We start from the raw sequence: 25,585 nt of genomic DNA on the forward strand, positions 1-25,585 counted from the left end.
AAAAAAAAAAAAAAAAAAAAAAAAAAAAAAAAGGTGATCTCACTCAACCTCTAGGATTTAAAAAAATTTTTTTTAAGGTCGTGATACCCATTAATTACCAATCGATGGTAAAAATTTTATTTTTTGATTGTATGGTCTGGAGAACCCTTTCATAGAAGAAGGAATTTAACTTGCCTGGTCTGCAATACAAGCAGTGTGAAGTGGTGGTTTTCTGCAGAAATAAGACATTTCTACAATGCATTTTAAACACATGCAAATACCATCTACAATTGACCGTGTGAAAATGTTTAAACGAAGAGACAAAAAGTACAATATTATATATTTAAAATAAATGAATGCAATCTTTCGAAAACCCCTAAAATATTAATTCAAAAAGTATTTTCTGAGAAATGGACAAAAAATCCTCAAGTTCGTAGAGAGAATGAATGTATGCAAGATAGTGAGGATAACAACAATACAACCCCTGAATGCCTCAAAGTCTTCACGATTTAAAAGGCATCCCAATTTCCTCCAAAGGTGGTGGCATCTCTCCAGCCGTCCATGGCTAATTTTACAGGAAATGCAAAACGTTATTTAAATAGGACTGCACATTAAACTCCAACTATGCCTGATGTGGCTCTCAAAGTACAAACCTATCTCCCTCTCTATTTTAATTTTAAAGTAAGTTAGCAAACACTTCCTTCCTAATCCCTGGGGAATATCTGTATGGTGACACAAACGCACAAATTTATGACAGTAACATAAATGCTCCTCCGAAGTAATGTGCAACATTAAGTGAAATCGTTTCCTGGAAAGATATTATAGGTATCTATATTTTATTTGCCATCTTAAACATATCTGGGTTTTTATGACCTTATTTTTAAAATGTATTTCCTTTTTACATTTCCTGGTGCAAATGGACTGCATAAATAAGCAATGTGCTATGAGGCTTCAGACTAGCCGATAAACCCTTTCAATTTTCATGCCAGCTTCTTCTTTTGTAATTCAAATCTGGCTGAAAACTGGCAGCTCTGAAAACTGAAACAAGCACTGCCACAAATACCTTGTAATGCTATCGACCTTGTCTGCCCATGCAGTGAGAAAGGGGGATGCATATGTGTCTGCAGTCATCCAGATAACACAACTCATTTTTTTGGGGGGATAACAGAAGCCAGACCCGGACTGCGCACCCAAAGCAGTCATTACCAAGCAGGCTGGAGAATAAGTCTCTTCAAAATACATGGCGCATTTAAAAACCATATACAGGGCTCAGCCACTGCTTTCATTACCAATTTTAATTTAGCTCCTTCAGTTTGCTAGCCAGATAAACTCTTTAGTGCTGTTTTTTAATCTATTTGCCACATTTTATGTTTAAGATTATAGTAATATGGGACAGGAGAAGGAATCACTTTTGGAGGAAATAAAGAAACAGATCCGCTTATCGGCGCCCATCAGAAAGTTCATTAATCAGCCGGGCTTTGTGCCCCCTAAATTGAAAGGTTAAATAATCCTCTCAGGAATATTTCTCGGCACCGCCGCCAATTGTCCGGAGAGAAGCTGCCATTCACCGCGCTCGGGATCGGTGACAGGGTATTTTACCACCGTTTGGGCCCCAAACAATGACGGACAAATGGCCTGGCTCACAAAGAAACCTTTTAGTACACGGATGGAGAAAGGACCACAAGCTTTGAAGTGGGGTGGGGGAGGTGGGGAGAGGCCTTGGAGAAGGAGGAGGAGGAAGAGGAGGAGGAGGAGGAGAAGGAGGTGGAGACTCGTGCACTGGGACACGTATATTTTATTTGAATGTGTATTAGGGGACCAGCCAAACATTTTTATATATATATGTATATATATATATATATTTATGTCTATAAGTGCCTGGGCACAGCACTGTGCACACACATGCACGCTAAGCGTATGCATACTTACACATACATTTATACATTAATCTGAACACAAACATTTGCAAAGCCTGTAAAATTGGAAGATGAACAGAACTAAAGCATGGTTATATTTATTAGCTAATACACCAGGGAGCCCAACAAACCCCAAGGTTTTAATTTTTACTGTCATTCTGGATGATTTACAGCTTCCTTTCTCTCTCTTTAACCTTCACGTTGTCTGCTGATCGCCCCTCACCGTCGGACGCAAAAGGAGGAAGTACAACATCTGAAATAACTTTCTTATGGGAGCATTCTTAATACATACTTCTTGATAAATATATTCTTAATAAATATTTACTTTGAAGTGATTTCTGATCACAGCTAAAATGAAAGAAAACATGGAAAAAAATTGTAGTGCTCCTGGAGGACACAAGATGCCAGGCGAGCAGTGCCTCAGTTTGCGAGAAGTGAGTTTTGGGGCATGTTCTAAATAGACAATAATTAAACATTTCCCTTTAAACTGATGAGCTCTTTAGACTGCAGCATCCTTTACCAACTGACAATTTTGCAGAAGCACTTTCCTTACATTACCAAGATGCCAACTGCATGTGTTAATGTTTATCCATCTCCTTATTATTTATATGTATTCTCCATTAAAGACCATCATCTGTATTCACCATTGCCATAATTATTTGTACCTAGCTTTATGACGAGTGACATTCATCCCGAATATGTCCTCGCAGAAACACTTGACAGCCTGTATACAACCACTGATGAACAAAAGCTTCTCCACATTCTTCTTGCACATCTGTTTTTTAAAATTCTTTTCAATTCCTTAAAGTTTTCACTTTAATATGACTTGGTACTTCCTGAATAGTCTACAACATCTAAAAATGGATCAAAGCATTTCAGATTTCTGCTCTCTCACACGATAGAAATACGCTGTTTTCTCCATGCGAACTTTTGAGTATCTCAGTGCTGTAATTTTTTCAGTCTTTCCCTCTTCATGCCACCATCAGAAAATCAGAATTAATTTAACCAGTGTCTCATCTGCCATCAACAGTGCAGACAGAAACTGGGCATCTCATGCAAATCCGGTGCAATTAATTTTAAAGGAGAAGAGATTTCAGGGTTATCGCATACTCCACAGAAAGCCTACAGTGCCTGTGCTCCTGCATGGGTGTTCACCACCCCTTCTTTTAAGTGCCAAAGGAAGTTACAAAAATCCTTTAGAAACAGAATTAACTGCACAGTCAAGAAACAACACAAAACTAATTTCTGTTGGTTATAAGATGAGCAATGACTACAGGTGCAGAAACTGCAAATTTGAGGAGAGGAAAAAGAAAAAAGGAAAAAAAAAAAGACAAGGAGCTTTTGGACTTGACTGTGGGGAAGTCTGAACCAGGAAGTGACCATCCTTCCCTTATGAATTTCTCACTTGCTATGACGTAAAATCAGTACCTCTTCCTCACCATCCCATACTGGCAAACACCGTACCATGGAGGCACCAAGTAGGGACCAGGGGAAGGGGCCTCGTCAGCATAATCATGGATTGGGGTGCCAATTCCATCACAGGGATGGCTGTTGATGTCCATTCCATTATGGAGGGGGGGCTGTCTGTGCCCATTTCTGAGTTCCACCAACTGTTGGGGTATGTTTATCAAATGTTAATTTAACCCAAATTTGACATTGAAAAATGAGTCAAAACCAGAGGCCCAACTTCACTCCCCAGTAGCCAGAAGTTCCGTGAGACGTCTCCTGTGGCCCTCCGTGGGTGCCACCGTGTGTGTTCACACACCGTGTGTTCACACACGGTGCACCTCACCCACACCTCTGAGGCTTCTCAGCGAGAACCTGCTTACGGCTCTCAGTTCCTCATCACTTTATGTGGGCCCTCGGTTCCTTTTAATTCCCTTTATGCTCGATTCTTCAACATTTGAAATCAAAATCAGGATAATTCTGTCACGGGGATAGTAACTTTTCTATACACATGACAGGACCTAACAAGATGTATTAATATCATTGACATGATAGACCCTCTTGGAATTAAATCAGTGAATATTTTTAGGGAATCCTAAGCCGTAGATTATTAACATGATCGAGCATAACTTGAGGAAGTTACTGTCTCACTGGCAGGAGCTCTGGGCTGCTCTGACATACGAATCACTGGCAGGATAAACCACACAGTGCAAACAGATTTAGTGACATTTTACATATTTTCCATTTTGCAATACAAAAATATACCAAAATCCTTTTTTATGTTACCTATGTGCAAGTGTGATTTTTTTACATCTTAAAATGTCTGCTAGATCACAGATGATGTTTCCTATGGAATTTTGAAACCAGCTCTAAGTTCTACTAAAACTTAAAAAAGTAATCTTCATAGCAAGTTTGGAGGAGTAATTTTCAGAATATAGGAACTTTGAGTATTTATACGTGGCATTGACTGCAGAAAGAGGGCACAGAAAAACACGATTTTTTTTTCTTAAACATTTTTAAAATGCATTGGAAACCTCATTTTAGCTTGAAAATTCTATCTTCCTTATTTACACGGTTAATACTTGAAATAGTAAAAATGATTTAAATACTTGTGTAGATTCACCTTTTCAAACTAAAGGAAAGAGAGGTGAAACTTTTCTGCCAGATTTGTAAGCATTAAAGAAAAGATCATCTTAATCCTTTCCCTTAAAAGAACTGTAGTTGAGTATATGGAGGGGAGATATTTTAGCAGCAAAGCTTCCCTGACTATCCTGTTTGATTAATTAACCCCTCACCCAACAGCTTTGGTGAATTACAAAAATAACCCAAACCTTGCTGGTTTTAGGGTGTGCTGGGCTGGAGGGACACATGTCACCAAATGTCACATACTGCACAAACAGTGTCCCAGGCACGCAGGGGGCAGACAACCAGATTTAAAATATTAAAATATATTGATTTCCATCTCCTGCTCTTCTCCCTTTCCCTTTCAGAGGCAGACCCAAAAGACATTGCTTTTGCAGCAAATGCGGTTCCTGACACCACATGAACGCACCGCAGTAAGGGTTCTCTAAGGGATGCTGCTCTCCCAGCTAAACACCCCAACAACGTTACTTGGAACCCCAAAATCAGGGAAATGGGAATTACTTCATTCAGCTTTCTATTCAACTCCCTCCCTACTCCCAGACTGTTTCCAGAAACATACCTAAATGCAATTTTTTGGTCAAGATGTAATTGGTCTTTAACACTCAAATTAAAAGCACTTTTTATTTTGTTTTCTGGGGAAGAACTGGGGAAGAGCACAGGACAGATAGAGGTCAGAGAGAGCAAGACACTTCCCACCATGGTTAATACACGATGCAGGTAAGTAGCAGTTGAGGCTGTGCTGCTGGAAGGTCCTGCATCCCACTAAAAATGCCTGCTTGAGTCCTTGCAGGACATGTTACATAATTATGTAAGGTTACTAAAGCTACTTCTTTTCCTTGTGATATTTTAAACACAGCTTCCAAGTAAAAATTGAGAAAGAACCCTTAGCTAGCATGCTTTTGTACCAAAAGCTACAGCATGTGCTTTGAATTCATAAAATTAGCATTTGTTTCAAGACCTGAAACTCTCTTTGTTTTCTGTGAAAAAAAAAAAAGCTATCAGAAAGGTATGCTGCCTTTTGTGAAATGTGATTTCTTTGCAATAGGAAAAGATTTGGGGTTGAGGTTTCTCAAAAAATAAGTGAGACTCGAAAGAGAACGGTAACAGAGGGCAAAATACAACTAGTAGGGGAAAATAAACATTTTGTGTAGTAAAATCCTCCTGCCCAGCATGCCGACCCCCTCTGACATGCTGGTTTTCTCCAGGACAGCTGTGCTGGGCGGACAGCATGGCAGGAGCATCTCTGACACTGAAAACCACTTGCAAACAGGCCCAAGCTTGGACAATGCAAACTGATGGTTTAAAATCAAAATATCTGCCTGTTGCTGGCCAAGCTCTGCCCCTTCTCCTCCCCCAGCTAATGAGGTGAGCACCTTCTCTGAGGGCAGGAAATACTCGTGAACCCAAGTACCTCTAAGCAGGTGTGGGGACAATGTCGTGCTCCATGCATTTGTCTCTCCCCAAACCCCACAAGAACCAGAGTCATCTTTACCCTAAATCCATATCCCTGCGAATTCTGGGTTGCCTTCCCTGTAAAATATCCTGCTGAATGGATACTGAAGCGTTGTCACGTGAGGGGCCGCCCTGGGATTCTGAAATATGAGAAATACACGGCCTGTCTCATAAACGAGGTGGTGTTTTTACCAGTTACTAGAAATAGCCTTAAAACAGCTGGAGAGGAATTGGCCAGGTGCTAGAAGCATTCTAGAGGAGTGCACTGATCCCACAGTCCCTGGCCTCGTGTCATGCCATGGTCAGCAGAGTCCTGCAGCCGTGTCACGGCCAGGGCTGCAGGGAAGCCAGGGATTAACCTCCTACCGAAAATACTGCTAAATCCATCCCTTCCCTCACCTAAAAAAACACCCCCCTCTGAAAACCAAATGCGCTCTCTCTCTCTCAAGCTTATACATTTTTTTGTCAGAGTTGTAGTAATTTAAATTTTCTGTTTCTGAAAGTCATACCTTAAATAATTGACTTTCTGGGACATGACTTATATTTTTATTTCAGGAAAAAAGTGGCAGGCCACAAGGAATTTTAATAATCCACACAAAGAAATCTGAGCGCAAAATTTAAACACAAAAGATGCATTGTCCCTTCATGTCCTTTACACACAGGGGCCAAACCAGTCAGTTCCTGGTTCACCTTCCTTTATGTAAGTGGATTAAAAGTAAGATTAACAAACTGTCAAAAAGAGTGTTAAATGATAGCTTCTGCTAGTTAAAAATTCTGATGGTTCTAAAACTCTGTTGGTGGCCATCTTGGCCTGGGAGCTTTCACACAGATGAGACTGGTGAAGGCAGGGCATGGGGTATGGAGAGGCACTGAGGCAGGAAGGGGTTATTAAAAATGAGTAATCCCTACAGAAAGAAAACACCTAGGCCCAGCAGGATCCATGTTTTAACACACACATCAACACTGAGAAACACATCAGGAAAATAAAACCCCTGCTCTGCCTATTTTAGGGACAGAATTTCTTTACTCAGTTGTTTTTTACCGAGGAAGATTCTAACACTTTCAAAGTTCATTCCTGGGGTATCCACATCCTGCTTCTAAGACAGACTGGTCATGTCCATTCCTGTATGGCACAAACTGCCCTGACAATGCAAATGTGGTGAGATCCTTTTCCATCTGACACCAACACACGCTGAGGGAGCCCTGTGCACCTCCCCTGGATGCCCCCAGCACTGCCGAGGAGTCTGAGCTGCACCGAGGGGATCACGGCACAAGTGCAGCTTCAGGCCCGGAGCAAAACAGGTTCACTATGCACTGAAAATAAATAAATGCCCTCCTCTTCTCTCTGCTGAGTCACCTGCTGGGAGGAAATGCGGCCGCTCGCAGCAGCTTCATGGGGTCGCTCGGCCAGGGGTGACCACAGGGTGACCACGGGATGAGACCCACCCCACAGAGCTCCCTGGAAGGCCAGCCCGGAGTGGCAGGACACTGGCACCAGGACAGTGGCACCAGGACAGTGGCACCGACAGGACACTGGCACCAGGACACTGGCACCGACAGCAGCGGGGAGAAGGGCTGTCCCCACAGGACCTGTGCTGGACCCCCAGCTTTGCCCCTCCACTGCATGACCTGCCAAGGACAGAGCTGCCACTGGGCACGTAGCGAGGTGAACGGGCAGCAGGTCAATCTTGGAGGGCAAGTGCATTTTTTTAAGAATAAACTGCAAAACTGTACCAAAAAAATGAAAATCGTGGAGTGCCGCCTTCTCACAAGTTTTTCCACTGACTTTTTTAGGGTTATTTAGGGTTTATCTTTTTTGTTTGTAGTAAGAGGGCTATAACCTGGCCTGAACTCAAAATAAATAATAAATGTCTCTACTTTTATAACTGAAATTTGAAACGACAAGAAAGAGCCAAGTGCTCTGAGGGTGAAAAAGCACCCCTGTATCTTCAGTGTGGAGAGGGGATGTGATGGCATGTCCTGTGGAAAGAAACCAACTTCACCCACTTATAAAGTTCTGATTATCACAGAGCCCTTAGACTTAAGTTTCATTGAATACCATATGATAATATTTTTTTCCCATCAAAAGGCAAATTAAAATATTCCAGTTATAATCCTTTTTGCCATTTCTTTTTAAGATTCCTTGTTCTGGGAGTCTGTTTTTGGTTGGAATAAGACATTTCTGTTCACACAACAAATTATTCGTAATGTGCCCAAATGTGTCACCACGGCGGCCAACGTCAACAAACCCCACCACCACCCCCAGGAGCAGAATGGGTTTGTTATTGAGTCATTGTTCCAGTCCCCCCAAGCACCATGCAGGGGCTCTGAGGAGTCAATAGATGGCAGTCCATCTCCTAGGAAAGCGCTGGAAAATGAGTAAAATAACCAAAAGCCTCACAAAAGAGAGAGGTGGAAGGCCATGTGGTTCTTCACCAGCATTCACAGTAATTAACTAAGAATACTTTAGAGAATGTGAAACATTTGGACAAACTGTGGTGGTCATTTGTGAGTGATGCCAAAAAAAATGGTGTTTTATCACAAAACCTGACGCCTGGGTTGATCTGCACTAGATGGACCTGCGTGAGGGACGGTCACCACCAATTTATGAAAACCAGTTTAAATCTAGTGGTTGTATCCATGGCTGAAGTGCAGGAAAAGCTTCCCGTGGTCCCCAAGGACCGGGCAGCCTCCGTGTGCAACAGCACAACAACACTTTCATTTTAAACTTCTCTTATTTTCCCCTAAGCTGTTATCCTGTTTCTCCTGAAATATCTGTTCTAAGCTAGGAAAATTGTACGCTAATTTCAAAGTGAAATATTAATATGCTGATATTAGAGTTAAAAAATCATGGCTTTTTGTTATGATCCTGTAAATATATATAATATATAAAAAACATGCATTATTCTAACACAGAAGTTTTGATTCTTGCCAGAACATTATTTACTTCTGTACTGCTTTGGATGCAAAAGAGAATATTTAAAGGGAGTAATGAAAGCCAGGACTCACACTTCTAAACAATTCAGATAATGGAGTTTCTTTCAATTTACTTATTGTAAATATTGAGCATGTCTTTTACCACACAATTTTTTAAATTCCAGGCTTAATCTGACTGCTAATGTAACTTTGAGCCAATGGGACTTTTCTCATGCAAAAAATGGAGGTGTGTAAAGCATTTCCCACATGTCAGAAATGTGGATTTTTTTCAGATAATCTGCAGTTCACTGAAAAATAAAAAAAATATTTATCAGAAGCTACAGTCTGACTTGATACCAATTAATCTTTGCATGCCCATATTTGACCACATTCTAAAATGCTCTTAAAATGAACCATGAATTTCAAAATGTTTTTAATAATACACTCATATTTGTAACCACTAATTTTCTAACAAGAGCTTTTTCTGACATACATTTTTTAGCTTTATACTAAATTAAATGTAAACCCTGAATGCTTACTACAAAATCCACAGCAAAAATTTTCTATCTCAAGATACCTCAAAATCTGGCCTAGTAACAACTTGGTCAGATTTAAGCTAGTCCACACTTTTTTTACAGAAATAAGTATTTTCTGAGTGTTGATGGCAACTCACTTTTTGAGGAATTTTCAATGGTAGGTGAGACTAAAATTAAATTAAATCTTCTATCTCAGTAAAAACCAAAACATAAGATATTACTGCACCAAACATACCTATCAGATTATTAAGTTCCAAGTATCATAAACATTTCAGAAATTGTTCTTACATGCACCCTCAGGGATTATAATGAAAGAAAGCATTTACCTTTTTCCTTCATCCAGTTTTAAAACAGCAAACAAAAATATTCAGTGAATGCACCTTTTGCTCATGCTTTTTTTAAAAAAAAAACAACCAACAACAAAAAGTCTTTACCAATTCTGTTTAAAAGTAAATTCTCAGGAAGGGTGGACGATTTCCAGAGCAGATCTTTGTGTTAAAAGTCTTTATGCACAAAACACAAGTGTGAGGTTTTAAGTGCAGATTTCTCCTATTCATTGAATTTAGAAGCAAAAAAGCAGAAAAAAGAGCATTCCACTGCCATGAAGAGGTGGAGGAACAAATTATAAAGCACATCCCATCTACTGCTTCAGAGAAAAAGTGAAAGACCCGAAAGAAAAGTAATGGAGAAACTTTTCTACTTTGTTTTGAGCAGAGCGTGGGGTTTAATTATCTGTAACAGCGAAATACGTGTGAGGCCGATCTGGGGAGCGACGACAGAAAAGCTTCAGAGGGACACCAAAACCCTGATCTTTAAAGGGGTTTTTATGTATGACAGTTTTAGAAAATAACATATTCAAAACCTGTGACACCAATCCATGGAATATTTTCTTAACTGAGTAAATATCGTAACAGGTTTCAATATTAGCCAAATTTGTATGCATTTTGTTTATTTTTATCTCTATTTTACATAGGAGGAAAAATCTTAAGTAATACACTGGTACAGTTCACAAAGTTGTATTTTCTTGTTTCAGAGATTTAACATCAACTAATGCAGGCCAAAGAAGCAGTCATAGCTATATTCTGACCAATTATAAATTATCTGCAAAAGTTTGAGTTTATTTGCTCAAATTGCCATCTCCACTCTAACTGAGATTTATTTTACTAGTTTAAGAAGAAAGTTTTGTCACACAGAGTGATTAATTACCAGCATCTGGGATATCTGAGATGGGATTATTGCTCCTGCTATGCATCCCAACTTAAAATTTAACCCTCTTTCTATGTGTAGATGTGGTCATTGAGAGGAGAAAAGCAAGGCACTCATTTGATTATTACAGTATTAAAAAAAATCAGAATTCCAGAGATGTTTAAAAAATAGTGACAGTGTTTCCTTGCCTTCTTCAGTTCAAAAACTCTTCTGATGTTTATTATCTTCTCACAGAAGATGCTTGTCTATATTTTATGGTCAGCAGTTCACAGAGGAGTAAATAGGTTGGGTGTAGAAGAAAATAAAAAAGGTGTTTCTACTTACTGTTAGGTGATACTGCCTCCATATTTCTGGGCAAGCCTGGAAAATAAAAATATTGATCAGCTAGGAGCATGAAACAAGGTGCTTTACAGCCTGTTGGTTTTGGCATAACACAGTATCCACTGGTGTCGGTCACAGGAAAATAAGAAGCTTAACTGAAAGGGTCTGCATTTCAGCTTCAAAAACCTGGCTAGACAGTTTAATTGAATTTTACACTGGTTTAACACACTCCCTGCCATTGTCAGAAAGCCAGTAACAGTTTTCTCTCTGCCCTTCTTCTCCGAGGGGCAGAAGTTTGTGAGAGCAGTGTGTCTGTGACTGTAGGGTGCATTAATGCTGCAAAACAAACAGGGGCAGATTTAAATTCTACATTTCTGACATTTTAAATTTACATAATGCTCTGGAAATTAAATCACAAGGTGCCTTCCTTTCATGTAGGAACAGAAATATTTTATCTTTTTTGTACATATCTCTTTCCTAATCAAAATATAATTGTTACATGTAATAATCCTCAGCAACCTCGTGTCAGATGAGTTGTAAACAAGAACCATAACAGATTGCTTTAATGTTTCTATTTTTACAATGGCTTGCTTGCCTTTTTTTTAAATTTTTTTTTTAAAATTGCCAGACTCTCACATCAAATCCTAAGTAAAAAAAAAAATCACACATTAAATCCTTTTGTAAAAAAAAATTTTCAGAGCAGGTTTTTCAGTCATAGCAGTGACACAATAGATCTGAGGGACACATGAGAGACAGGAAAAAGGGAAATGTGGATCTTTAAACAAAATCAGAATGTGTTGCTGGTCACTGAGGCTGAGGTCACTCTCTCAGGGGTTCTTAATGCTTTTACAAAATGTACAAAATTTCTGATGGCCCCCGAGCCACAGACAGACATGGAAATAGTGTCACTTTTTGTCATTTCGGCATATAGTTACTGCAGTGGAGAGCTTTCACTTCTGTTTAGAACATTTACTCTCTTATTAAAACTGCTCCTTAGTGATTTAAACAATTAGCAATTTGGTTTGTCAAGCTCTAGTTTCAGTATTTTAAGAAGAAATATGAGTTATTCCATGGCTTCTCCATAACATGCTGCAGCTGCAATTTCAAACGTTTGAAGCCTCACGACTACTCACAAAGGAGTACTATTAACATTTCTTTACATTTCAAATAAATTTTTTGCTCACGTCTAAATTCCTGCCTTCTTTTATTCTGATGGAGCGCGTTAATTAAAAAGACCCCACACTTTAACCAGTATCTCTCAAAATAAAATCCAAGTTTTCACCAGTCCCCCTATGGCACATACTGCGTGTTTTTCCCGCATGTGATGGAAATGATATTATTTATTATTCATTCCACCAGTAACACAATTTTCTGCAGAAAAATCTACAATCTGTTCTGTGTAATGGTTCGACATTTCTCCTCTTACTCAAATAACGCGTGTAAATATTTGAGTTTTATATTAATGTTTCTATAAAGGAAATGTGCGAAGGATATCACATTCCTCAGTGAGGATCTGATGGTTTGAACACAATCGAGCTCTTTTTGAGTGCAAACAAAAGGATCGTCCTCCTTCCCTAACTTACACAGGGTTCAGAGGTGCGACACATAAACACTCTCTAACCTGTAAAATACTGTACCAGACACCTCAGCATCTCCCGCAGACCTGAAGAGGCTTAAGCTGTGCCGGAGAGCTGTGCTGGTCTGGCTCAGGGGTAGCAGGCATTTATTTATACATTAGTTCTGGACAGTTTTTGATTACCACAGTGTGCCCAGGCTAATATGGTTGAAAAATCGCAATCAACGAGTTGTCCTATACTGGCAAAATGCCACTCTGTGGTATGACCTTTACTCACATGACAGCTATTTAATAATCCTCATAATAATAAAAATTACTTTGTTTTTGAATAGTCATTTGGTTGGCTATTTTTTTCAATCTGGACACAATGACGTCACTTTGAGTGAAAATCTGTAACTCAGAGTGGGAACCACAGTTGGCAGAGCTCTTGCTAAAACTCTGGGAGAGGTGCAGTCCTGGTGCCTCTGTGGTGCTGTCCAGTGGTGGGGTTTATCCTTAAGGATGATTTAAAGGGGTGGGAAAACAAAAGAGAGTCAAGGAAGAAGATGGTGATGAGGGAAGATTGTCTAAGCATATCCCTTCATTCAGATGGTGACTTGGGGTAATACTGCTCACCATTAAGAAGTTGGGTACAATAGCTGAGGAGGGGCGACTATTAAACAATGGCTTTTTAGAGGTGATGCTTTTAACCTGCTACCTCCTATCAGCTCACGGTTATTGTCTGCATCTTCTATCGTGGAATGACAAAAAGTATAATTAACAATTACTACCAAATACTGGCTCCTCAAATGAAGCGAGAGGGTTTGCTATGGAAGAGACCATAGCCAAACAAAACTGCTGCCAAACCTGTGATCTTCCTTATTTATTTGGAAGAACTTAGCCATGAACAGCCCTCGTTTAAAGAAAAGCCCTTGCACTACACAGCTACTATTGGTAGTGTGATGAAGTACATTAAAATAAAATTGCATTTATTTCCTGCCCCAGTGGTCTGACCCTACTTGCACGTAGATGTACCAGCACAAAAAGTGCCTACTCCTGAGGGCAGTGCCAGTGCCACTGCGCGGCTGCTGCATGCACAGGCAAGGGGCACGTCCCCCCACCTGCCCACACCTTTGGCCACGCAAGCACTGGGCCACTATTTCCACAAATCCATGCCACCTTTGCCTCGGACCATGTCCAGTCAGCGTGGATGGGTGGCTGACCCAGCGCTGGGTGCCACACCGGGCAAATCAGGGCTGAGTGATGCATGTTTTGACCCGTACTGAATTTTATCAGGTGCTAATTATTGTTTTACCAGAACAACAGCTTAATGCATCTGTTATTTAATTCCCACTTCCCTATTCTCCAATGTGAACATCAAAGAAAATAAAACACTCAATCTCAAACAGCCCCTGACAGCAGACCGGGACTTGAGTGCTCAATAGACGAAGCCCTTGCCACCAGTTCTCATATTTCCACAACAATGAACAAACACAAAACCGGCACTAAGCGGCCTTTCCTCCTTTCCGCTCCCCTCGGCCGGTCGTCTGCCGAGAGGGCCCTCGACGTTGGCCCTGCGGGGCGCGGGCGCGGGGGAGCGGATTAGCCCCGCTAACATGCGAGCGCCGGCAAAAGGGAAGGAAAAACCCCGCTACTGTATTTGGTGTATGAATAACCAAAATGCACGCGTTGACAGGAGACCGGGACGGGCCCGCGGCTCCCCGGGAGAAAATGTAGCTGTGATGAGTGACAGGGCTTTCAGGAAATATGTTCACAATCACAGACAGTGAAGGCCATGACCTAGATCGTTTAAGAGCTTGTCTTGTCAAATTATCAAAAGCTTCTTCGTCTCTGAATAAAGAGTGACATAAGTGAGTGTCAGAAAGCTGCAGGCTGACAAGCCAAGCATACAATAACAGCATGCACGTCACATACTTGCCGAACACCGCCACGGCTAGCGGCAAATCTTAATGAGAGCGCGGCTGGCCCAGGAGACTTGGGTCCCTGCTGGCACAGCTACTCATCTCGCAAAAATCCTTCAGCTCTGAGTCAGTTATGGTCTGACACAACGACTACAATTACTAAACACAACTTTTTAACAGAATCCTCTGGTGCTTTGTCAAAGCAGCAGCGGCTGCTTGGAGCTGCCCCGCCGCAAGCCACCACAATAAAACAAAAGATTTGCCAAAACACACACTTTTCATCACCTCCACATGGGAACTGCCACGAAAACACACAATGCTTCCCTTCAAAACCACTCCTGCACGAGCAGATGTTGAGACCTCTCCCCACGCTGTTGGCGCAGACGGCCGCCGGTGCTGGTGCCAGGCAGGCAGAGCTGAGTAGCTGCTGGCGCCATCCCTGCTGTTGGTAACATGGACTTACACTCACCCTTAGGTGGACATGGACGTGCCAGAGGTGTGAAGGATGGGGGACGGTGCTGGGGAACGAAGGAGAAAGGGCAAACCCTGTGCTCTCTGCTCAGGGGAGGGCTGGGGGCCTGTGGTGCCGCCAGTGGGAATAGGCCACTTGGCCACAGGGACACCAGCCACACCTGTGGATCCACCCCTGCACCTCCAGCCCCATCCCAGCCTGCAGCAGTGGCCACATCCCGATGGTGAGCAGTGGCACAGGTTCCGGAAACAAGAGGCATAATTTCCTGGGAGAGAAGAGGCCAATGGCGGCTTGTACAGCCAGAGAAAGTGTCAGGAAACATGGAGAAGATGCCAACTGATATATCTGTCTGGTTCCCTGGAAGGAGCGTTGCTGACAGGGTGTTTAGGGCACTGGAAATGAGGCCCCCAGGCCATCAGGCACAGTGTGGCTGCAGGGCACATATGACAACATATGTTCAATAACAACTAGATGAGAATTCCCATTTTACAAGAAGTCATATGGGAAAGACAAGGGGTGATGGCTACAAGTTACTCCTGGGGAGATTCCAGTTGGACACAGGAAAAGACTTTTCACAACGAGAACATTCATCTCCCTAGGGAAGAGGTGGATTCCCCAGCATTGGACACTCATAGGATTTGCCCAGAGAGCATTCTGGGCTGTCTTGGTCCCTTCCAACCTGGTGTTGCAGGATTCTGTGATTTCTCATCCATGAACTGCTCCCATTTCCTCTGGAGGCAGAGCAGATCTGCATCCCTCAGTAAGGAGGCTCACAGGTCTAGTAACAACTGCACAGAGAGTCACCTCCTCCTGTCTTTTCCCAACCTGGCTCCTAGTGTCAGGTGTGCTGGAAGAAACAATAAACAACTGATTCTGGACCACTGTCTCCCATCACAGATGATTCTGAAGCTCTTCAAATACCCTTCCCTTTGTAACCTCCCTTCCAGGCTGAGGAGTTGTGACTGTGCTGAGGGATGCAGAAGAGAGGGACCAAAGTTGTGCTGAGGTGTCCCTTGCTTTTCTGATGATTCCTAACATTTCACTAGCTCTTTTTTATTACAGCTTGTGAAGGCTAACCTGATTTTTTGTGGGATCATATCTCACAACTATAATCTGAGTCCTGAATAGTAATGCTCAGAACCTATCATTTCATATGGCAAGATGTGATTATTTTCCCTGGTATTTTACTTTACATTTACTGCCGCTCAAGTTCATCTGCCATCTTACTGTGTTCTCCCTCCAATTCTTATAGTCCTTGGGCAGTTCTTCACAGTTGGTTCACAGCAATGACTCTCTAAGTAATTCAGTCTTCTCAGCAAATCTCGTCACCCATTGTTCACCCTTTCCCATGTCACAGTAGCATATCCCACCTTTATCCTCTTACTCCATGCCTGTTTAGTTTCCTTAAAAGCTTTTGGTCAGGAACTTTGTCCAACATCTTTTGGAATTTGTAGACTATGTCAACTGGCTCATGTTGACACACGTGCTTGTCAACCTGCTCCTTTGAAGAACTTCAGAGATCCCCAAGAAGTGGGATTTCCTTCACAAAAGCAGCCTGGAATCCCCCCATGTATATCATATTTACACACCCATCGCAATGTGCTGCCGCTGTGGTTCCTGCCCACTGGCTCAGTGCCCGTGGCTGATGGGCCTGGACCCGCAGCTCTCTCTGGGACCCCAACTACACACTGTCCTTGTATTTGCCACTCAGTTACCACTCAGGCACCAAGTACGAGGTGTCGCACTGCCATCACCAACTGGGTTATTTCACCTTCACATTCCTCCACAGCTTTTGTGCAAGCATTACCCTGTTTTGGTAACAGGCTTGCACTCACAGGTTCATGGTAATCCTCACTTTCTCTTCAATTCCAGACATATTCCGTGGTGATCCTCTCCACAAAGAAAGGTTTCAGTTTGGGAAAGCAGTTTCTTCCACTATGAACATCCCAGATGCAAAAAAACCCAACCTTTAAGCCAACAGCAGCAGCCTTGTCCTGTCCAAGCATTCCCTTTGTGTCTCGATCACCTGTTGGCCTCACAGGAAAGATTTACTGTTGGTTTTGATTGCTTTGCCTTTGTTCTGTCATGCTGTCTTTCTCTTTGAGGACAGGGCAGGAGAGATATTGCTCTGACATCCCAGTGTGCACGGCCCAGGCAGCCTCATGCAGGAGCACAAGAGAACTGCCCAAAGTTTCAAAGACAAACCTTTCTGATTTAAGGTGGACCTAATGAGCAGAAAAAAAATATGCTGTGATGTTCCTGATAACTAGCACAACTCAGGTGGCATCTAAAATTTTGGATGATAAAGGACTTGTGGTTCCTTACAGAAAAGAACATCAGTTCATGAGATCTCACGTCATAAAAAGTATAAAAGAGAAAAGGTGGCAAAGAAAAGATGCTTCAGATTAGTTTTGTCTCTCTGCCTACCAGACCAGGGGTGCAGAAATGTGCCATTCACGTTCTTTAAAGGTATTGTGTGCACATTAGCTATAAGTAAAAGTACAGCTAGAAGAGAAAGATTGAATTTGAATTTCCAATATTATTCAAACATTCAAATATCATAAGAAAAACCTGCAAATGTGTGGGGTGTCCTCCACACATCCCACGTACTACCACTGTCTGTGCTGAGCCTGTAACACACTCTTTGACCAAACAGAAGAAATAAAGGCAGGGAGGACACATTTACAAGGAGATTCAAGTATTTCTGAATTTCAAAAAACCCAGCACCACACAGGTGTATTTGAAAAACAAACATATAGGCCATTATCTTTAGATACTCAATGAAGTGTGAATGTATGCTGATGTTATCACAGTTTGCCTTTTATCCTCACCTTTTGTGTTTAATTTGAGGAAAAAAAATAGCATAAAACGTTGATTGCTACATATAGGACTGAATTTTTGTGACATGTAAAACCATAATAATATCCTATAAGAGAGAGAGAAAGAGTGAAAGAAAGAGAAAAATATGTTTAATCTCCCTGTGAATTACTTAAGTAGATCATATAAAAACCAAAGCCTTCAAACTGCTCCTCTCTAATAATATTATAATTGATTAATAACTGATCATAGGGAAAAAACATACTGGAGCTCTTGGAGAAACAGAGTTACTCTTTACCTCTTGCTGGCATGCTGTGTCTCCTGATTTCAACCTCCCTAGATTTTCCACTCCACAGAAACGAGGATGTTTTTCTCCATCCCAACTAAACTGAACTAAAGACCAAGTGTTTACACCACTTTGGTTTGGTTTTTTTCAACCATTCTCCACAAAAACTGGGATAGTGTTAGGTAAAGACTAACCACAACATTTTCATACACTTACATAAACACACAGTATGTAAAATGAAAGAAACACAAAGAGACTGTAATTCAGTGTTTGACAAACACAGAGCCAGTGATGACTGAGCTCTGCCACGGGCCATACTCACATCAGCATAGTGGCCCTTCATGTCACAGCGGTTGCAATGTTTGTTCCAATAGGCTCTCTCCAGGCACTCCCTGAAATAGTGCCCAGGCAAACAGCAGTTCAGACAGAAACGTGCTGGGCAGCTGTGCTGCAGATGGTCTTTTCCTGCACACAGGCAACAAGGGGGAACTTTCTATGGAGAAACAAAAAAAGAATCATGTGACAAGGTTTGAAAAGATAGAAGAAAAAAAGAATCAAAAGAGGAAATTAAGAAGAAACCACCTCAAGTAAGTGCGTATGGCTCCCTAGGACTTGATGTTGTGTTTCATCAAGGAATCCAAGCGGAGCAAGAACATGCACAGAGTAAAACTCAAAGTTGTGATTCCACAGACTCCCTGGACCTTCTCGATTTGGACCTTGTCTCTGCAGCACTTGTTGAATGACCAGTGCCAGTGGTCTGTGCTCAGTGAACACAGTGACAATGATTGTGGTATCTGTGGTTAGTGGTGGGCTTGGCAGTGCTGGGGGAATACTGGAACTCCATGATCTTAGAGGGTTTTGCATCACAGGGTTTTTTTCTTCACTTACTACACTGTCTTTACCTCGATCCATGAGATTTTCTTTCTGTGGTCGAGTGGCTGGGTAGGTGCCTGGGGCCAGCTGAGCTCAGCCCAGCCCAGCCTCGTGACTTACACAATTCAGCACTTGGAATGACAAATACAATGTGCAGAAAAGTATTCTGAGGCCAAATCTGTATCTCTGTAAATCCAGTTCTCCCAGTGAGTGAGTGTATTTCCCACCAAGGGCGGATGGGATGCAGTCACTCCGTGTGCCCTCATGGATGACAGCCTGGGGGACTGAGGGTCCTACAGATTCTGTTGTGGGGGCTGGTAAATTCAGGCTCTCACATGAGTGCCCCCACTTCTTCATGGTGCAGAGACTGACTTTTAAACTGCTAACCCTGGGACAAACCTTCTCAATATTTGGCATCTATTTGAGCTGCTTAAAGTTAGCTCCAGTTTTGTCTTGTCTACAATTTTTAACATTATTCATATCATGGTTCATTATACAGATATCTGCCTCCATTTATTTACTAAGGCTGTTTTTTGGATTCCTTAGGTTCTCCTTGTTGAAAACACAACTGAAAAATATTTTACATCTTCAAACTGTTTTTACAATATGAAAATAAGATGTTTCTGTATTGCACTTCACTCCTTTTTTGCTCAGTCTATAGCAGCAAGGTCTAGTGGAAGGTGTCCCTGCCCATGGCAGGGGGGTGGAATGAGATAAGCTTTAAGGTCTCTTCCAGCCCAAACCTTTCTCTATGATTCTCTATGATATGATTCTGCATATTTTTCTTTTATATAAACAATAAAATCAATGACCTCCCCAAACAGACGGATAATTTTATACAGTAAATTGACCTTGTGCAAGGTATTCTGCAACTGAGAGCAGTCCTTCAAAGAAAGGATAGACCACTGAAGAAAAGCTTCTAATGGCAAGTGCAAGGGAGTATTAGGAAAAGCAGCTGCATCTACGAGTGATTTAAGTGTTTCACTTACCTTTGGAGTGGGACTGTTCTTGGACAAATGTCCTGGTCTGTTGCAGTTCCTGCTGGTGATGTTTTTGTCAGCTGTGTAGTACCTTGTGCTGCTGTGCCTCACCCTGGCGTAGTTGGAGATCTGGGCCTGGTAAGAAATGGGGAGAGAAACGCATTTACCACCTGAGATTTTGTGCTTTGGTGTTTGTTAGAACTGGGAATTGTAAAGGTCACTGCTGGCAGTGATCAGTCAGATATCTAATGTTTCACAAGTACAGTTTACACATACAGGTCTGGAATGGATAATTCCACTACAGAGAAATCTGCATTGTCTGGAAGAAGCTCTTGTTCAAACTTCCACTTCAGGACATTCTTTTTTGCTTTTTAAAACTGCAGTTATGAAGTTTTGCTTTCCGTCAGTTAGGCAAGACACTTTTACTCACTGTGCTATGTCATGACAAACTGGAATTTTCCCCAGAATAAGAATATAACATTAATTGCAAATGCAAGTTACACATTCCCTTGCACACATTAAAGAAAACTACTTGGACAAAATACAATGCTAAACAAGTCTGGACCAAATCTGTAATTTGCAATTGTAAAGAAAGATTTATAAAGGAAAAAAAGGAGAAAAAAAAAAGAAGCTGGAAACAACCGTCTTTCTCTCAGTGACCTCACACATACTTTCTGTGCAGACAGATAGAATTGAAAATCCTATCTACAACCTTCATTGCCTAGTAAACATCACAAGTTTTAAAAAAATAAATGAAATTTTGGATGAGTGAATGGGGAAGGTTATAAAAATACCATTTCTCTTCAGGGAAAGACTTTGTTAATGTTACTTGATTGCATCAGTTTTACTGGACCTTGGAAAGAAAAAGGGAAGGAGTTGGACCTGGCAGCTGAAGTTCACTCCTGGATGCTCCAGCACCTTGCATGGGAACTCCAGGCTGCAGCCTCCCCACACCCACCCCTGCACTGAGCCTGACCCTGGGAAAGCACCACACACCACTGGCTCCCACTGCCCCCTGACAATGGGATCAGGCTTCCACGAAACATCTCTGGGCCTCTGAAGAGACCAGAAAGGAAGAGATTATGTCCTCCTTGCAGAATCCACGGAGGCATTCCAGCTCCCGGCATCCCTGTCCCTTCCTGCCTCTGTTCTGACTGCAACTTCAGAACTCCTTCCTCCTATGGGAGGACACTGCTTATGGTCTCACACAAACACCACAGAAGGGTTTTTCAATCACATTTATCTTGCTTTGTTTGTTAATGAGCATCAATATAAAGAATTACAGAAGAATTTGATTGTCTGTGTTACCTCTAAGTCTTTATCAGAGACGGACCAGTCCACATCAACTTCTCCTGAAAAACAGAAATAAAATTAATTATATTTAATTGACATGACTATTTTTCTATAATATATTCAAAATTATAATTATTGCACTTACTGAAATTGCAAACAGATTTTGATGTACTAAAGAGAAGAAACTATTTCCGTCTTTGGTAAAGGAAAGCTATCAACCCACTGGTCACTAAATCTGCTTCACCTGAAAATCAGCACATGCCCAGCTACTGAGAGGACTTTATCTGACACCACCCTGTTGTTCTATCCCCTGGGGTATAAATTCAGGTGGGGATATAACTCCTCCAGAGGCAGGGTTTCCAAAGGTTCTGATTCCAGCCGTTGGAATTACCCCTGCCTGTGCTTGTGGGAATGCCTGGCTCAAGTCCAGAGGCTACAATGGGGGGGAGCACATGGAACAGCAAGTTAATGCACAGAATACACTTTTCCTCCTTGCAAATTCTCCAAGTCTGTGTCTCCAGGCCTGCATCCTGACTGCTGCATGCCAACACAACTGAGCATAACCTCAGCCACCCAGACTGTAAGCTGAGCAACTCTATTTCCAAACAGGGTTCAGTAATGTGCAATAAATCAGGAGGACACACTGAATTATCGACTGTCACGCCATAACCTTCTCACACGCAGCCTTTGGGCTGGCAGGAGTGAAAAGAAACAAACCAAGAAGGAAATGAAAGGGCAATAAGCTAAAGCAATAGGGATGCAGCTACAGCTGTTGAAAAATTCTGCATGTCAACACCGCTGACGGCTCCGGCTGCGCACACACAGCTGTGCTGCCACAGCAGCTTCCACCTCTGTGCTGGAATAACGGAGGATTTGTGCCAGTGCAGGTCCTCACCTTACCTATACTTTTACAGCAAACATTACAACCCATGTGCAAATTAATCCTGCGTGTTTGAGGACTTTTTAATGCAAACTGTCCCATCCTGATCCCAGAGTCCAAATCTGAGGCATTCACATATGTTACTAACACAAATCACAATAACATCATGAGCTACAAACAGCAAAAAATTATCAAATTTTGTTTGTACTATTCCTTTCCATTAGAATGTGGATGACCATGAATTAAATTTATATAATCTGTAATGTCATGTCTAACCATTTACTGAAAAAGTCAGTAGTTTTGGCTGAAGCTTGTGACACAGTATCTGGATACCAGATACGTCATTCAGGTCCTTTAGAGCACAACATCTGCTTACTGCTGCTCTTCATCTAACAATCAGGGCTCACACCATCTGCTCTCACCTGAATATGCCAACGCCCAGCTCCGAGGCATTGATAACACATTAACTGGCCTGTTCATAAAGTGATTTGAACAATGTGTGAACCTGAGTTGTGGTACACAAAGTGACTGCCCCTGCCAGACTCCAGCACCCCATGACCAGATTTGTCACCCCAGCATCATTTGGGACGAGGAATCATCCTCAGAGTGGGAGGTGGAACCCTCCAGGGCCCTGGGGAATGCTGCCCTCGTCCCCATGGGGAGGACAGATGGGACAGGTTTGCATCTGTGCCCTTTGGCAGGAGCAAGTCATGGATATACCTGAGGGGAAATCGAGCCTTTTGGGGCCTGATCATGAAAAGTGAAGAATGGACATATTTGAGTCATAAAAACACTGACATATTTGAGCGCATTATTTATTGCTCAGAAGCCTGTTAAGGAAATTCATTCATAAAGGAAAAGGTATTTGTAATTCAAACTCTGCCCTGGCAATCAGCACCGTGAGTACTGTGTTGCACAGAAACACACACACAGAATGGCTGACAGTTCACAGATCAAAATTACCAGCGAATTAACTCCTGTTAATCACTAGGCATGTCCTTCCTGAGGTCAAACCAACCAAGTTTCTCTTCTTCACTGTCAAAATCCCCTGCTTCTCAGGGGAAAACCGCAATACAATGATTCAAATGCTCCTGATGCTAGAAACTAAAAGTGCTCAACTCAGAAAATACATACAAAAGCTTTAAAGTTGAATGAAATATTACATCAAAATCTTCCTTTACTAAATCTGTTTGGTGATCTAAAAGTTAATTCTAACTCACAACAGATTGCACAAGGCTTTGTTTTCATTCATAATAAATTCTTGAGATTGAAACGTGTAGGGAGAATTCTGCTTCTGCAATGAAATCTTGCTGTATAGACACATAGAAAAAACTTCAATGATACTTCTTGCTGACCACAGTATTTTGTCTGGCACTAGATCATGAAATAAATCACAAAACTCTGCTCAAGTTGACAGATACCTCCTCTTCCTCTGATTTTGTTTTCTTATTTGGATGAACTAATTTGTCCAATAGGCACTCCCAGTGCCCCTGGGCTGGCTCCTGGCCACTCCACCTCCACTGGCCCTGCTGTTCCCTTGGCTCAACCACCAGCACCAGCACCTCTGGTGTGTTGGGGACCACCTTGTGCCACACTCCCTTTGGCCTGTAGCACCCATCATCTTTGTTTTATTCCTCCACGCTCAGCCTCATCTGGTCTGTGTCTGAGATCGTGGGAGTGGAGAAGCTCTTCCCAAGGATGCAGCGGTGGCTTGGCCGTGGAACTGCACCCAGAATTACCACAGGATGGGTAAGGGTGGCAGGGACCATGGGAAGGGTCACCAGCCCCCCGATGTGCCTGAGGATGATGCTCTCCCACCCCACAGTCCCCAGTCTGGGGCAGAGAGGGCAGTTTTGGCCAGAGCACAGTCACCAAACAACGGCACCAGCTGCTGAGAGCTCTGTCCTCACAGAGCCTGGCATGATGGCTCCTGTCACCTCATGTTCTCCTAGGCCATGCCAGTACCATGTTACAGCATTTCACTCTTTTTTTTAAGGTGGACATGAGCACAGAGGGTAGATATCTGCCAGAAGGAATGGCTCTAAGTGCTTTATTTTTACTTTTACTTTACTTTTACTTTTACTCTTTAGAAAAAAGCAGATCAAAACCTATTTATACTATCTCTGTCAAGACTTTCCCCCTTTTCTGTGGAGAAGTTGCACATACAAAACTTAATTGAAGGGTCCTGTGAATTAAATCAAACCAAGAACATCTTTGACAGATCTGTGCTTTTAATCTTCTTATCTTCCTTTTTTAAAAGCTATCTCCTTTTTAAGATTATATTAATTTCTATGCTAAGTTTAATACTGAATAATTCCTATACTAAAATTTTCTTAATTTGTATACTTAAAAAATACAACATATAAACTTCTTCTATTTATACTTTAAAAAATGGTTTTATCAAACTGCAGATCAGGGAAGAAGAGAAGAGGATGCAAAATATATACCATTTATATGAAAATGGAAGCCCTGCACAAGGTTTTCCCTTTATCACGTATCACACTTTGGCTGTCCTGTGCCCCTATACAATGGGATGAATGGTGAGCAACAGCTTTGCTTTTATTTAAAGAAAAATTTTGAAAGATCATTGGGATTCACATGTATCCCTCCGCCAGCATGAAAATGTAAATTTCCGAGCAGCGCGCAAGGGTGAAGCCAGATTTAGGACCACTGTTCAATGTGCATTCAAACCTCCCTTCTTTCATCCCAGACAGGGAGAGGAGGGGAGGAGGGAGAAGGAGGACCAGCAGTCAAAACCTGAAATTGCCTGGAGGAACAATCTGCTTCCACAGGAACAAAACACTGACTCAAAATAAACAATAAACTGTTAAAAAGATTTCCTTATCTGCTGTGCAGCTCCACCAGGGACTCTGGTGGCCAAGCAGGTTGCCCTTGCCAGGCAGGGCATCTCTGGCACAGGCTGTGACCCCCTCAAAATAAGACTTGTATTTCGCTCATCAAGGCTGGGAGAAAACACGTCCCTGCACCAAGCTCTGCCTGCCCTGCAAGGGTTTGTGTCATCACCTTCTTCAGCAGCTGAGAGAAGCTGCAGAGCACAGTCATCCAACTTTGAAAATAAAACACTGAATTTCCTAAAAGGAGAAGGCAATTGGTTGTGTCCCCCCTTCCTTCTAATTGGAAAATATATGCAGACGTATTTTATGTATTTTACTTTATGATCAGCCCAGTGAAATAGGACACTTTGAGCTGTGGCAGCATGATACGTGGCCTGAAGGGCAAATACATTTCAAAGCTGGGCTTTAAAAATTGGATTTTGACTGCTAATTAATATAGCACATTACAGAATAGAGAACCCTAATTACATTCTAGTGCAAGACCTCCGTGGCAAGGACTGTTTCAGACATATCTCTGAACATGCCAGGACACAGTTTCTGCTCCAACTGGAATAACATTTTAAAATTATAAGCGTTAAACCCCCTAAAAATCATCTAGAGTTGTAAGAATTTCACATCGTGACATATTATATATATCTGAAAATTCCTGCTTATATGTGAATTGAAGTGATTCAAGTCTTACTGTAACATAGCTATAGCGAGTTCCACATTTTCTGTGCCCAAGCAGACCTTCTTCC

The 25,585-nt window shown here is 41.9% G+C and overlaps 1 protein-coding gene across 4 annotated transcripts in view; it reads right to left on the reverse strand.

Moving 5' to 3' along the window:
- ZCCHC7 (zinc finger CCHC-type containing 7) overlaps positions 1-25,585 on the reverse strand; it is an 86,414-nt gene that overhangs the window by 8,953 nt on the left and 51,876 nt on the right. For all 4 annotated transcript variants that reach the window (XM_027723328.2, XM_027723329.2, XM_039381697.1 and 1 more), the window contains exons 5-8: positions 21,129-21,172; positions 19,830-19,955; positions 18,290-18,460; positions 10,919-10,954 (exon numbers count right to left, since the gene is read on the reverse strand). In XM_027723328.2, coding sequence (XP_027579129.1) covers positions 10,919-10,954; positions 18,290-18,460; positions 19,830-19,955; positions 21,129-21,172 — 377 coding nt within the window. The remainder of the gene's footprint in view (positions 1-10,918; positions 10,955-18,289; positions 18,461-19,829; positions 19,956-21,128; positions 21,173-25,585) is intronic.

The sequence above is a fragment of the Pipra filicauda genome, unplaced genomic scaffold (assembly GCF_003945595.2).
Source record: "Pipra filicauda isolate LSUMZ 115617 unplaced genomic scaffold, ASM394559v2 scaffold236_size1216567_pilon, whole genome shotgun sequence".
Taxonomy (NCBI): domain Eukaryota; kingdom Metazoa; phylum Chordata; class Aves; order Passeriformes; family Pipridae; genus Pipra; species Pipra filicauda.